A 14,508-nucleotide genomic window follows, 5' to 3' on the forward strand; every position below is an offset into this window, starting at 1 on the left:
TGAAAAGCCTTCAGCTGATCCAAAATGCTGCAGCAAGGGTACTGACAGGGACTAGAAAGAGAGAGCATATTTCTCCTGTTTTGGCTTCCCTTCATTGGCTTCCTGTTAAATCCAGAATTGAATTCAAAATCCTGCTCCTCACATACAAAGTCTTAAATAATCAGGCCCCATCTTATCTTAATGACCTTGTAGTACCATATCACCCCATTAGAGCACTTCGCTCTCGCTCTGCAGGCTTACTTGTTGTTCCTAGAGTATTTAAAAGTAGAATGGGAGGCAGAGCCTTCAGTTTTCAGGCCCCTCTTCTGTGGAACCAGCTTCCAGTTTGGATTCGGGAGACAGACACTATCTCTACTTTCAAGATTAGGCTTAAAACTTTCCTTTTTGCTAAAGCATATAGTTAGGGCTGGACCAGGTGACCCTGAATCCTCCCTTAGTTATGCTGCAATAGACGTAGGCTGCCGGGGATTCCCATGATGCATTGAGTTTTTCCCTTCCACTCACCTTTCTCACTCACTATGTGTTAATAGACCTCTCTGCATCGAATCATATCTGTTATTAATCTCTGTCTCTCTTCCACAGCATGTCTTTATCCTGTTTTCCTTCTTCACCCCAACCGGTCGCAGCAGATGGCCGCCCCTCCCTGAGCCTGGTTCTGCCGGAGGTTTCTTCCTGTTAAAAGGGAGTTTTTCCTTCCCACTGTCGCCAAAGTGCTTGCTCATAGGGGGTCATATGATTGTTGGGCTTTTCTCTGTATTTATTATTGTGCTATCTACTGTACAATATAAAGCGCCTTGAGGCGACTTTTGTTGTGATTTGGCGCTATATAAATAAAATTGAATTGAATTGAATTGAATAGACCTCAGAGGGCTCAGAGGTCAGAGAAGCTCTCTGTCGGGCAGTCAGCTGACAGGCGGCGGATGCTCTGAGATGTGGACCTGGTAGGAAGGATGCTGCACGCGGAGGATGACGCGGTAGGACGTTTTTCTTTCGCTTCAGAAGGTCACACCGAGCTTCTTTAGGATTTGCAGAAATTTAAAGTTTCACTTGTTAGCACCCGGTGTTGCAGTGGTTGTAAAACGAGTAGGTTAGACTGAATAATGTATTTCGGGCAGCTATTTAATTCGGCGTACATTTTATCTACCTAGCAGCAACAGAAAAATGTAACCTCTTGGCTTTTAAGCATAACATACCTGCGACAACGGGTCGTTTAAGGGAGAAAGGACAATTAAAGTCTAATCTCTTATTAAATAAATCGCTTCATAATAGTTTGTATGCTTGCCGAATTTGCACAAATTGAACTTAAAGCTCGGTTAAAGGCTAAAGGTTTCTCTTAATGTTCACCCGCGTATACAAGCGATAAAACACCAAACTGGTAATCCACTACAGCGATTTGGTTGGAATTCTTTTCAAAGAAGATGCAGTTTGCATTTAAATGATCTGATGATGCGCTCTTATTTTTTGCACAACCTACAGCCTCATTGTCTCAGCATTACAAAGATTAAGACAAAGACAATAAATCTTTGCAGAAATTTTTAACAAGTACAGTAGACAACTGTGCAAAATTCTGGAGTCAATCATATCTCAGAATTCAAAAACTTTGAGGAAACTGCACAGGAAGGGTGGCTGTTAAGGGACACCTGTCTCAATGAAACAGGAAATCTGAATTTTTTTGTGTATGGAAGAGTTCAAAATAGAAGCCCAACAGTGAGTGTGCACAGCCATCTGTAAAGCACAGTGGAGGCTCTGTCTTGGTTTGAGCTCCATTTCAGCCAGTCGTGTTGGAGAACACTGATGGAATTATGAAGGCAGAAATGTACCATTACATTTAAATCCACCATGGAATAGCATCTGGAAAACATCTGACTGGCAAATGTTTTTATTCTTTAGCATGACAGTGATCCCAAACACACTGCAAATGCAGTAAAAGCATAACTGGATAGAAAAGCACCCAATGGAACACTATCAATGATGGCCTGGCCTCCTCAGACCCAGACTTAGGATAGAATAGAATAAAAACTTTGATATTATTTAAGCAGTGTGCGATCATCTTGACAGGAATTTGCAGAGTTTGGTCTACACTTTATTTCTTGCATAAAATTCAAATTAAAAAATATGACACTATGTAATATTGATGTTATTCTTTGATCATCTTAATATTTCAAATCAAGTATCTGATAAGAGAATGTGATATGTGAGAGTTAAATAAATTTGTTTTCTGACTCTTAAAGTGGACTCAAACATCTGTGACCTCCACCTCGGTGGACTGATCCTTAGAGTTGAAGATGGCTTCGATGAGGAAGAGGTTCTCTTCCTCCTCAGTCGAAGAAGACGGTATAAGCCTCTGTGGTAGCACTTCCTTTTCTACATTTGATCTAACCAGTGAAGAAGAACACCCCTATGCATCTTTGCTCTGGTAAGCTCTCTGCTGCCTTCATCGTGTCTCCATGTGGCAGATGTATGTCCTCAACAGCAGATGAAGTGTTCACATATTTTACTCAAATAATAAAAAGAAGAAATAAGAAATTATGAATGCATTGACATGAGAGTAGACTTTTTACTGTATTTTATATACATGAAGGCATCATATAAACTCCAAGAAAACCTCACAGAACCCATCAGACCTGGCTGTCATTGTGCAGAAATAACTGTTCAGGAGGATAGCGTGAAACATAGATGCATTTACTGAGGAATATTACTTGACATCTTGGTGAACAAGTAACGACACACATTACAGCAGGCGTGGACATCTAACTCTGAAGCTCTAATCTCACACACAGCTTCAAAAACCCTCTCCTACATCTTAAAAGCTTCAAAAGAAGGTGATTGGTTAAACTAGCTCTCTTCATGGTCCAAAATGTGAACTTTGGTGGTGGATAACAACTATCAGACACCTATGATGAGGTCTTCAGATCCCTTCCCAGGTGCTTCAACACCAACTCACATCTTGTGTCAGGTGACCTCAAAAGGTCACACAATAGGGCAGGCAAGGTCTCACAGCGGTTTCACCCAAAACCTCTGGTGGTAAAGATCTACGCCTTTTTTTACACCTTGGCTCGTGTGGTGGTGCATCTGATTAATATTGGGTCAACGAGCACCTCCTAAGGGACAAATCCCACTAAAAAAACTTTTCAAGCTCTGAGACTACCATGAGCTGGATGTCTGAGAACCTACACCGACCTCTCTGACATCGTGTTTTTGTACCGTGTGGTCTTTGTGGCCCATCGTAGAGCCAAAACAGCCTGTTTCATAACTACACAGAGATCATCATGTTAAATACTTATTTCGCACCATCATTACGAAATTGTGTAGAACAGTTAATGAATAGCAAACCATCTTCAGACTCTTGAGTGTCACTTTTAATGTAAAATCATCTGAATTTGGGCTAAAATATATTAAACACACATTCAGATGTAGACATATTTAGTTTCTTTATATCCCAGGGCCTCGTATAACCAACAAAAAAGCATCAGCTGAGTGGTTTTCCATTTGTTTACCGCTGGAGGAGACCTGGAATGTTTTTGCGATGCAGTCATATTAGAGCTAACAGGATAATATTTACAGTAAAAAATAAAAAAATAAGCCTGATGAAGATGAAAATGTGTTTTTGTGCAGCTGCCACAGCATCCAAGACTCTCTGCTGAGCTCTAACAGCAGCTTTACCGGATACAGAGGCATCCTCAACTGGATCATCATCCTGCTGGTTAGTTTCTCAGCCCTGCCTTCTCATTTGTGGAAATACATTTAAGATTTTATTGAGTTATAAAAAGGCTGTCATTCTGATTTTCTAAGGTCCTGACTCATGCTCACCTGTTCTTGGAGAATTTCATACAGTGAGTATAAATAGCTGCTGTCCTGGTTTTTGGTTTGAATTTTCAGATTGGGTGGACTTCACATCCATTTATAAAACAAACCCTTCACTTACAAACAGGCTTGCTTTTTTGAAAACCATTAAGGTTTCATGTTTAGTAAACCTCCCATGCTTTACTCCTATGCTGGGAATCTGCAGGCACATTTAGTGGAAGAAACGGTAAAGCACAAGCACTGCGCCTCACAACAACACAACACACTCTGAATCTAGAAGCCTTTTGGATGGTAATTTGTGAGGAGAACCGCCACACTGAATGTGTCACATGAACATATTAACACATCTTTTGAATTTCTATTCATGAATTTCAATGAATTTCTATTCATTGCAGTATTTTATCCAGTTTAAATGCATCCCTGCTCTCTGTTTACTCGTGCTATTATAACTAAAGCTGACTTTGTTTTCCTCTTCCTAACAGACATGGATTTTTGATAGATGTCAAAAAGGTTTTGGGTCATCTGATTGAGGACAACTGCAACTGGCCGTCAGTCATCCTCATTCTGGGTGAGAACCATTGGTATCTGTAGGACTGTGGCAGAGAAACAAACACATCCTGAATGATAGAGGATTACTTTAGAGTAGAGAGAATAGGTGGCTCCAGCAGCACACTTGTTGCTGTGAATGAACGAATGTTTTATTTTCCCAGCTGCCAACACGTTTGCTCTGATAGCTTTGCTTCTGGAGAGATCCCAGGAAAAGGTGAGAGCTTATTATTTTCTCTTTTAGATGTGAAAGGATGTATCCTTCCAGAGAGGGACTTTTTGACACAGAAAAAATAACAAATCTTTGTTTGTCAGGCAATGCTGTCTCTCTCCAACGCTCATCGTTTACACCTTACTAATCTGGGGCTGCTGGTTCTATTTCCTGCTGCTGTCATCGTACATGAGCCTGCAATGTCAACAGGTAACTTTAAACCTGCATCATATTTACTGTAATCAGACCGATAGATTTGAGTTCCCTTATAAAATACAGTCATCGGCCACTTCATTAAGTATACCAGGAAACAGATTCAGATCAGATTTTGATCCATGTTGACATTGAATTTAATCCAATTCAGTTTTATTTATATACCACAAAAATCCCAACAGTTGCCTCAAAGCACTTTATAAGCCATACAATAATACAAATAAAACAGAGGAAACCCCAACAATCATTTGACCACCCCATGTGCAAGTGCTTTGGCAACAGTGGGAAGGAAAAGCTCCCTTAAATAAGAAGGAGACCTGTGGCAGAACCAAGGTGCTCTGTTGGATTGAGATCCAGTGACTGTGGAGGTCATTTCACTAGAGCGAACTCACATAATCCAGTTTGAGATGGTTTGAACTTTGTGATGGTACATTATCCTGCAGCCGTCAGAAGATGACTGTGGTCATAAAGGGATTAACACCGTCAGCAAGAATACTCGGGTAAGCTGTGGTGTTTGAATGATGCTCTGTTGGTACTAAGGGGCCCAAAAGTTTGCAAAAAAATATCCCTCACATCATTATGCCAACTAGCCTGAACCATTCATATAAGCAGGAATAATACGTGCTTTCATTAAGTTTACGCCAAAGTCTGACCTACCATCTGAATATGGCAGCAAAGATTGAGACTCATCAGACCAGGCAACATTTTTCAAGTCTTTTATTGATGAGCCAGTAGGACTTTAGCCTCGAATTCCTGTTGTTAGCTGACAGGAGTAGCACCTGATGTGGTCTTCTGCTTCAAGGTTAACATATTGTGATGTCAGAGATGCTCTTCTGCAAAGCTTGGTTGTTATGAGCAGTTGGGTGGCTGCTTTCCCAACTGCTCATCAACTCTACACCAACAAACAAGCATTTTCAACTCACCTGCAGCTCGCTAGATATTTTCTCTTTTTTTTAACTATTTTCTGTAAACCATAGAGATAATTGTGTGGGAAAATCCCAGTAAGAAGACCAGCTCTTTTTTAAATACTCAGACAGGCCTGCGTGGAACCAACAACAGTGCCGCATTCAAACTCACTTAAATAACCTTTCTTCCTCATCCTGATGCTCTGTTTGAACTTTGGTAGTCCATCATGACCATGCTTAAATGCATTGTGGTGCCATGTGATTGGCAAATAAGATATTTGCGTTAATGAGCAGGTTTACCTAACATAGTGGCTGGTGAGTTTACGTTATTTGCAGTTCTCCTCAAACAGCTGGTGTGTTGTTTGGTCCAATTAGAATGCACTGCCAGCAAAGAGGAATTGTTCTCCAGATAGATTCTGTGGAAAAGAGAAGATATCAATTTTTTTTTACATCACCGCTGGCAGCTGTATATCATATGAGACACACCTTTATTTACAGCAGATAGTTTGACTACTGACTGTAGAACTGGTGGAACCAATGATGCCTGGCATAAGGTGTGAAAATAAACCAGGACTTCCATGTGTACGTCTCATTGTCTGAAAAGCACGTTTATGCTTTGTCCACCAGGTGGAGCATTTTTCTCTCTCTTGTTCTACACTATTCTGGGGATGAAGCTTTATTCGTACCAGGAAACTAATCGTTGGTATCGTCTGGCTCATTTAGGTATCTGTCAACTCTAAACTTTTTATTGATCCCACCTCAGAAGAACAACAGCTGCTACAGCTTTTTGCTTCTGTTTTTTTTTTTAGAGAAAGATCAGAATGGACCTGCATCACAGAAACACCACAATGAGCATCTGACATTCAGAGGTAACACCTGCTTCATTTCTTTTTAGTGACTCAAAGTGATGTTTCAGCATTTTTAACTCTGTCTTTATTTTCTCAGAGCTCTATTATTTCCTCCTCGCCCCCACTCTGTGCTTTCAGAGAGGCTTCCCCTGCTCTCCTAAGGTCCGCATTAACAAGCTGCTTCACAGGCTGCTAGAAATGGTGAGCTGAACACTGGTGTCATTATTTTTACACAGTATTGTTCTATGAGAGAGGAGAATAGAAAAACTAAAAAGGATTAATAGCACTAATATGGATGACTCAGTTTTCTCTTTACAAGTCTAGAATTGAGTGCTCCATGGCGGTCTTCATCCTCTGTTGACATGGTAACAAAACGAGAGCTCACAAAACTTTTTCTTGGATAGCTTCAGGACCTGTAATCATCTTTGAACCTTTAATCAGGATTACTATATTTGTAATGCTGTGACACTTCATAGGGGATTTTCTGTGTGCCTGCTAATGTCAGTGTGACTCTTCCTAATATGAATCCTTGTTTTTCTTTTTTCTTTTTTTGATTGTCAATTCTTTGATCTTTTTTTGAAAAAAAAAACAGCTTTTATCAGGTTATTGTAGTCTCTTCTGCTCCTTGTTCCTGTCTTGTCTATCTTTTCTCCTGTTAAATTCTCTATTGTTGGAGAGAATTTGAAACATAAAGACTTAGCTATTACATTTTTAAGTCCCGACAGCTAAGATTTGTTTTCTATGCCACATTAAATCACGTGTTGAATATTTGTCTTTTTTTGTAGAATGTATTTTTTAAACAAAATATAAAATTATTGTGCACACACTACATGGGACAATAAAACATAATGTTCTGTTTTTAGGTGGTGGTTGTCCAGATCATGGTTGGCATTGTGCAGCAGGTACAGCAGATCACTGAAGTCCTTTCTTTGTTATACAGTAGCTTAGTATTAGGGCTGCCACAAACGATTATTTTGATAGTCGACTAGTCACCGATTATTTTTGCGATTAGTCGACTAATCAGATCATGCATCCATTGGACGTAAAATGTACACCTGAAAATATGTTAAACGTTTATTTTGTGACCCAGAAAGAATAATAATTGTAATATTAAAACTAACTAGCTGCCGCCATTGTTGACAACTGCGCTGGGCCGCGCTATGAATTCTGGAACACAGTTTCTTCTTCTTCGGGGTTTAACGGCAGCTGGCATCCTTGTACATGCAGTGCTGCCATCTTCTGTTTCAGTCCGTTATTACACTCTTAAATACTACTACTTATTCCTGCGTCTTTTGGGATCTTACAAAGCTTCAAACGACGCGTCGACTATTAAATTAGTCGTCGACGATTTTAATAGTCGACGTAATCGTGACTAGTCGACTAATCGTGGCAGCCCTACTTAGTATCACTGCTTTTATGTGCAGACCTTTCAGGGAGTCTGGGATTGCACGGCTGTGAGAGCATGTTTCACTCTGGAGGTTGATTTGGGGGGTATGTGTGAATTAAGCGTAGCACTGATGATGACATATGCTATTAAATGTACTCTGCTGATACATGTTTTGTTATGTGTCCTCATTCTGTAGTATAACACCAAGAACCTGGCTATAATCTCTCATCACGTACATAAAAATGCACACATGAAGAGCATGGATCCCTTTTTTGCATTTGCAATCCACTCGTTGGTCCCACGAGCCTTTGTGCACAGGGCGTCGAGCAGGCTTGTTGGATTGATGCACTGGGCTATGACCTCGGGAGTTTAGAAAACGGGGTCTTGACTCTTTATCGTGTTCCTCAAAGAGGAACCAAAGAGACATCAGTGCATTTGATTCACCTCTCAGTGATTTTAATGTCCTGTCTATAAATGCGTAAAATCTTCAGCTGGTGTTTCATGGAGTAGGGAGTCATGGAAATCAATGACGATTATCTTCAAGAACCAAGTTGAATTTCATGATTCTTGAATCCTTTGTTTCCTTCTAGTGGATTGAACCCATCTTCCAGAGATCAGAAATCTCATTCTCTGTAAGTGAAACATGATCCTTCTAAAGTGTGCTCATTAAAACAAGGGCAGCTCCCACCCCTGCTGAGTCCACCCTTCTTTCTCGTTGTATACATTTATCCAGAGCATGGCCATCACTACGAGGGTGGAGCATCTCGTGGGACTGGTGGTTAGTGACTTTTTTTGTCCTTGGTCCATGATTCTTAGAGATAAGAGTTTGTATGTGTGACATATTGGCATTGCTAACACATACTTTCTTGTCAGGCACCGACCCACTTCCTCTGGCTCCTCTTCTTCTTTTTGACTCATTCCTACCTGAACTTCTGCGCAGAACTGCTGCGCTTTGGTGATCGCCATTTTTATGGAGACTGGTGGTCAGTTGTACAGAACATTTACTGTAATTTGTGTTAATTTTGCATCTCAGGATCAATGCAGTTTATATTTTATCTACAGGAACGCTACAACTTTGATTGCTTTCTGGAAGAACTGGAATATTCCCTTTCAGAGGTGGTGTCACAGGTATTATCAACATTTTTTGGTCTGTGTGCTTGAATGTTTGACATGGGGTTTTTTTGCTTACATGTTTTTCTTTTTATGCATAAAAAGACACATCTACACTCGTCTGGTGGAGAGGAATGTTTCCCCATCACATGCTGAGTTGCTGGTTTTCCTGATGTCTGCTGCCCTTTGTGAGGTACAGTCCATTCTTCTGACATCTTTGGAAAGGGGCTTTTAATGCTTCCTTAGCTCCTTTGGCACAGGATACATTGCACCATTGCTTATGGCAGCATCTGATTCTTACCTTACTGGTCTACAGTATCATATTTAAGGTGTTAGAGGACCATCATTGCAACCATAGAGCGTAGGGCTTGAACGTCAGGGCCTTGGCTTTATTGAATTTAGTCCCACAAATCTAGTATTTAATAAACGGGGAATCTAGCATAAGTTACAGCAATTTAATAACGTTCAGACTAAGTTTGTGCAGAACTGGCCAGAGACACTGTAAAGGGGAATCAACATCCAGTGGCTACCCCTGCTGGTCATTAACCAGAATGCAGGTTTAAGGGACTTCAGCATTTCTTCCCATTTCCGACCCAGAAGTTACCTCTGAATGATCTCATATACTCCATGATTGCAGGTGACCTTTCAAGGACCAAACATTGACCTTTAGCCCCAGAAACTTTGGTTTGTGTCCCATGTGAAGCTAAAAGTAAATGTGGAACTATTTTAGACTTGCTGAACTCATGTTTTCAGATTTAAAAATATCTGTTTTCACACTTCGGTTAAGTTTTCGCTGTAAAACTATTTCTGGCCTTTAGGATTCTTATGAACTGACTTTACATCAGTGACAGATGCTGAAAGACTTTTATAAAAGGGTGACATTTCTTAGGATTAATATCAATGTTATTTTGTTCTCATTCTGATTGTGCAATATTACTTAACAGTATGTAATTGAATGTTTGTTTCATTCCCCCATCATACGCTGCTACTCTCTTTTTATTCATTGCACAATACTATGTCACTTTTTTTATAATCACCTGCACTGATTGTTATGTTATTTATTTTACTGAAATAGTTATATTGCCATTTTGTTAGAGTTATGTGATATTATATTTGCACTATTCTATTGTATACTACTGTAAATTACTGCATCCTACCATTCTTATTGTATATTATTGTATATCTTTATTCCTCTGTTCCTCTGGTTCTCTTGCTGCATTTAGCATGTGTATGCTCAAGTTCTTCTTATCTTATCTTAACTGAAAATGGATTATCTTCTATACACGAGAAAATGAGCGGACTGTAGGGTTGTGACTGGTGAATGTAAACATTCCAACATTGGTAATTAAGTGAGATTTATGACCATGTTTATAACCTACAAGCTGCACGAAACACACAGAGCAGTCAGTCTGAGATGAGTTTTTGTAGTCCATCAGTGGGACATTGTAGTTTCACCACAGCTGACCCACGTCAGTGACATCCACCGTCACTTTATTAGGTAGTTTGGTTTCTGGAGTGTAGTCAGACTTCACATTTTTTCTTGACTTCATGATTTTTTTCTCCCACTGGGGAAAAGGAAAAGAGATTTGAGATTAGGATTGAACTGCAGCCCACTTCTATGCAATAGAATTAAGCTGGCACCTCTGGATAAACTTACAGCACTAATGAGCTGTGATGGTTCTCTTCTTTCTCCTACACAGTATATGATTGCTCTGCCCCTGCATAGCTGCCGTCTGTGGATCTTCCTCATGATGGTGTTTGAGGTGAGATTATTCCACCAGTGGCAGCAGCAGCTGCTGTGTGGGGATCCAACTTAATCATTCATGGATACATTCTATACCCTTTTATTTAACACTCTATAAACAAATGCAAAAAGGCTTTAAATGGAGACATAGATTACACGGTGAAATCTTAATCCTATTAATTAAACCTGATCCACTTTATTGTTTTTGGCCTTCCACACCTAACACAATGCACTGTGTTGCTATAATCGGGGCATGTCTTGAGCTGACACCATGCCTTCTCTTTGCAGCTCTTGGTTGCGGTATTCCTCCAGAACTATTTCCAGGGAAACTATGGCAACGGTTTAGTGTGGCTGTTCCTGCTGCTGGGCCCTCCTCTAGCTGTGACCACTTACTTTCACGACCACTACGTCAGCCTCCACATTAACCGTCAGCATCGCCCGTCACAGTCGCCACTGACATCAGAGCGGAGAGTTTTCCTGCAGCTTCACTGACTGAGTGAAGGCAGTCTAGCAGATATTCCTACACTTTTGCATTTATGACTGGACTGAGAATTCATCTGTGAGGCAACGCTGCACATGCCTGACGTTCCACTTTAGCAATACATATTATTCTGTGTACACCAAACCTGAGTTATGCTACTATGCATACACATCATGCTGATAATATTGGAATAAATGACTATTTAAGGTTTCTTTATTTAAATTTGTTCATTCATGCTTTCTGAATGTGGACAGCAAAGTGAGGTGGTGACTCAGCTGCAATCAGTTTGTAAAGGTCTTCCTGATGTGACCATTCCTGCTGTAATCAAGGTTGCTGCTAGGACACCGCCACATCAACGTGTGGTTAAGAGGCCTTCATTTATATAAGTTTACCGAATCACAAGAACCACAGACTGCCTTTTCTTATGTGAGTGTGCACAGAATCCAAAGCAGAAAGCGAAGTTCAACAGAAAGTTTATAACTTCCATCATGATACTTGTTATCTCTGACTGAGGTTTTAGGTTTTGTCGAGGCAGCTAACACAAAGATAGACTGGCGCTGTTGAATTTTGTTTGTAGTATACCCCTCTGATTGTTACTTGTTCAGGCTATCATTTTCAAATAAAGCCATCTGAGTTGCTTAGCCTCATCTCATCTCCTTGTCCTAGATCCTAGATGCATATATCAACATTCCCATCAGGTTCCTCTTCTCGGGAGGTTCTGTTGTGGATTAACATTTGCCATCTGAAAGGAATACAGCCTGTTCAACACTAAAATTACCTGCTCACTTGCCGCCTGCTGCTGAAGGACACAGTTACAAATTCCCACTTGCGCAGATACTCACTGCTCCCGTTAGCTGGTTCCCCAGACCTTTCAAATGCACTTACCATCTGTCATGGATGCAAGTGAAAGCAGGTGGACTCAAAGTGCAAACTTAAACAGTACAGGTTTAAACAGTTTGTTAATCAATCAGGATATTTACAGTTGAAGGAGGAGAGTGGGAGTTGGGGTAATGTACAGAAAATAAAATTTTCAAACTTATAACTTTTCATGCAGTTTCAAGATATTATTTTCAATTTTGGGAGACGGTAGATGCCAAAAACAGCTCAAGCTGATTTAATTGTGGTAAAAAAATTGGGTCAAGGTCAAGGTCCCACCAAATGTAAAAATCACTAAAAGCTTTATATTACCCACAATTTGTTAAGGATCGTCTTCAAACTTCATAACAACATACTAGGATGTGGGGGACATGAGTAAGAAGGTTGGCTAAGCATTTGACCTCGAACAAACTTCATATTTTTTCAGTAAGATTAGGGTTTTGTGTCTCCTCCTGGGATCAAACCAGGGATCATTCAGAGCTTAGATAAAGATGTAAACTACATAGAGATACACAAATTTATTAAAAAGTAGGGGTATGCTTTCCTCATGCCATATTTTAATAATTTTTCATGGTTTGTAAGAAAGCAAGAGGCCATAATATATGTATGTATATATATATATATATATATATATATATATATATATATATATATATATATATATATATTCAGCCTGATTCAGCCATGTTCGTTGTATATGAGGCTTTGTACGAAAAATGAAACTTATTGATAAATTCACATTTGTTTGTTTGTTTTTCACTGATTGAAGGTGATTTAAGGTAATTGTGTGGGCTGTTTATTATTGTTTTCGACCCACAATCCTTTGTGCAATGAGAACGCCATACCCTAGGTCACGTGATACTGTCACTGAGGCGGAAATGAAAGTTCACTAGCGATAGCGGCGGAGCACAGCTGAAAAAGGTACGTCCAGGATCACACCTAAGCCTAAACTATATCGTGTCAATACGTGTACCGTGGCCTGAGGAGAACCGTGAGGCTGTGGGCGAGGCTTTAGTTGCTGTCAGGTGATTAGAACGGGTTTTATCCGCATGTCCTTTTATAAAATCCCACCAAGAAGCTCGCTGGCTAGCTATTAGCTTCTTTTAGGTAAACTGGCTGAATTTAGTTGCGTCAAAGCGGAAGTGTGCTGGCTTTCTTTTCGAAATAAATGCGACTAGAGTTCGGCTGAAATATTCAGATTCTTAAAGATCAGTGTATAAATTGTGAGTCTCTAATACTTTTTTGTTTTTCAATAGAAGAAGATCACCTTCGCCAGTTTCATCTTGCTGATAAAAGGATTAATTTGCTGTTTTTTTTCTCCGCACTCTCAACGCAAACAAATTCAAACAAAACGAAACAGGAAATTTTATTTTGAAAACATGACCAGAAGCGTTAGCGTTTTGGTCGTCTGTCGTTGACGGTGATGCATACAAAGCTTGATCACCTTCCGCGTTTGTATTGTGTGCGCAGCAGCCAAAGGTATTTTATACGGCAGCGATAAAAGAGTTTGTCAGGGTCGTTTAAACCTCTCTCGGTTCTTGAGAAGTTCAGACAGCTCACAGCGGCCAAGAAACGCTGCGCAGCCTCCAGCTTCTTTCACAAGGTTGACGGAGGATGCTGTGCGCTTTTTGTTTTGGTAGCTCTCGTCTGTTTATCTGCAGCCTTGAGACAGACCTCAGGTGGATATTCTGGCAATCCAACACCCGGTTAGTCACTCTGACTCAGACCGGGTCACCTCTGGCTGGTTTTTGTCTTGGTTTCGGTTGCAGTGCCTGCAGCATGTCACCTTCAAAATGAGGGTCCCCTCCGCAGAGCAGTGTTAGAATCGGGGTTTTATGTTTAATTTAATTTTAATTCCTTGATGCATAGAGTACAGATCAGTATCAGCACACCTTCAGAGCAGAGTCCAGACTTGCTCTGGATTGTCTTTGCAGTGCTTTAAATTCAGCAGGGTGCTCTGACTTTGCTCAAGGTGATGTTGTTGGGGTTTGATGAAAGTCATGGCTTTTACTTAATATTACAGGGAGAACAACTTCAGGCTTTTAATGTAAATTCATTAGGACAGGCTACTCAGTACACCTTTAATCAGCGTTATATACTTTGTACTCCAGTGTTGTGATAAGTAGTTAGTGTCTTACAGATCACACTCAGAGAGTGTATAAAATAGTTCAGACAAGCTCCAACTTGGGGTAGGTAATCTCGCCTATAAATAATATAGTGATTCACCCTTTAATTTCCTGAGTGTTGTTAAAGCCCTTGCAATCTGCATGTACATGAAAACAATCCGGTTTAGTTACAATAGTGAAACAAGGTTTGTAATCACACCAGGGGAAGTGAACATTACTACAGCATCCATGAATTGTGCAAAAATGTGCCTGTAAAA

The 14,508-nt window shown here is 40.2% G+C and overlaps 2 protein-coding genes across 4 annotated transcripts in view; both read left to right on the forward strand.

The window, feature by feature from the left end:
• The first annotated feature begins 863 nt into the window (after positions 1-863).
• Positions 864-11,912, forward strand: LOC102081853 (diacylglycerol O-acyltransferase 1). The gene is made up of 18 exons (XM_005449301.4): positions 864-974; positions 2,232-2,416; positions 3,616-3,703; positions 3,793-3,833; positions 4,287-4,372; positions 4,515-4,567; positions 4,666-4,771; positions 6,307-6,402; positions 6,489-6,548; positions 6,625-6,728; positions 7,391-7,429; positions 8,505-8,546; positions 8,648-8,692; positions 8,788-8,897; positions 8,977-9,042; positions 9,130-9,217; positions 10,725-10,787; positions 11,057-11,912. Exons 2-18 carry the CDS (start codon positions 2,286-2,288, stop codon positions 11,258-11,260), a joined length of 1,422 nt encoding a protein of 473 aa, XP_005449358.1. The 5' UTR covers positions 864-974; positions 2,232-2,285; the 3' UTR covers positions 11,261-11,912.
• A 1,026-nt stretch (positions 11,913-12,938) lies between these two features.
• The window catches only part of wwp2 (WW domain containing E3 ubiquitin protein ligase 2), a 61,324-nt gene continuing 59,754 nt past the window's right edge, over positions 12,939-14,508 (forward strand). For 2 of the 3 annotated variants that reach the window (XM_003439412.5, XM_005449303.4), the window contains exon 1: positions 12,939-13,046. The gene's annotated coding sequence lies outside the window, so the exon portion shown is untranslated. Of the gene's footprint in view, positions 13,047-13,126; positions 13,151-14,508 lie in introns of those variants that run through there. The other variant, XM_025909003.1, reaches the window with a different exon arrangement.

The sequence above is a fragment of the Oreochromis niloticus genome, linkage group LG7, assembly GCF_001858045.2.
Source record: "Oreochromis niloticus isolate F11D_XX linkage group LG7, O_niloticus_UMD_NMBU, whole genome shotgun sequence".
Classification (NCBI taxonomy): domain Eukaryota; kingdom Metazoa; phylum Chordata; class Actinopteri; order Cichliformes; family Cichlidae; genus Oreochromis; species Oreochromis niloticus.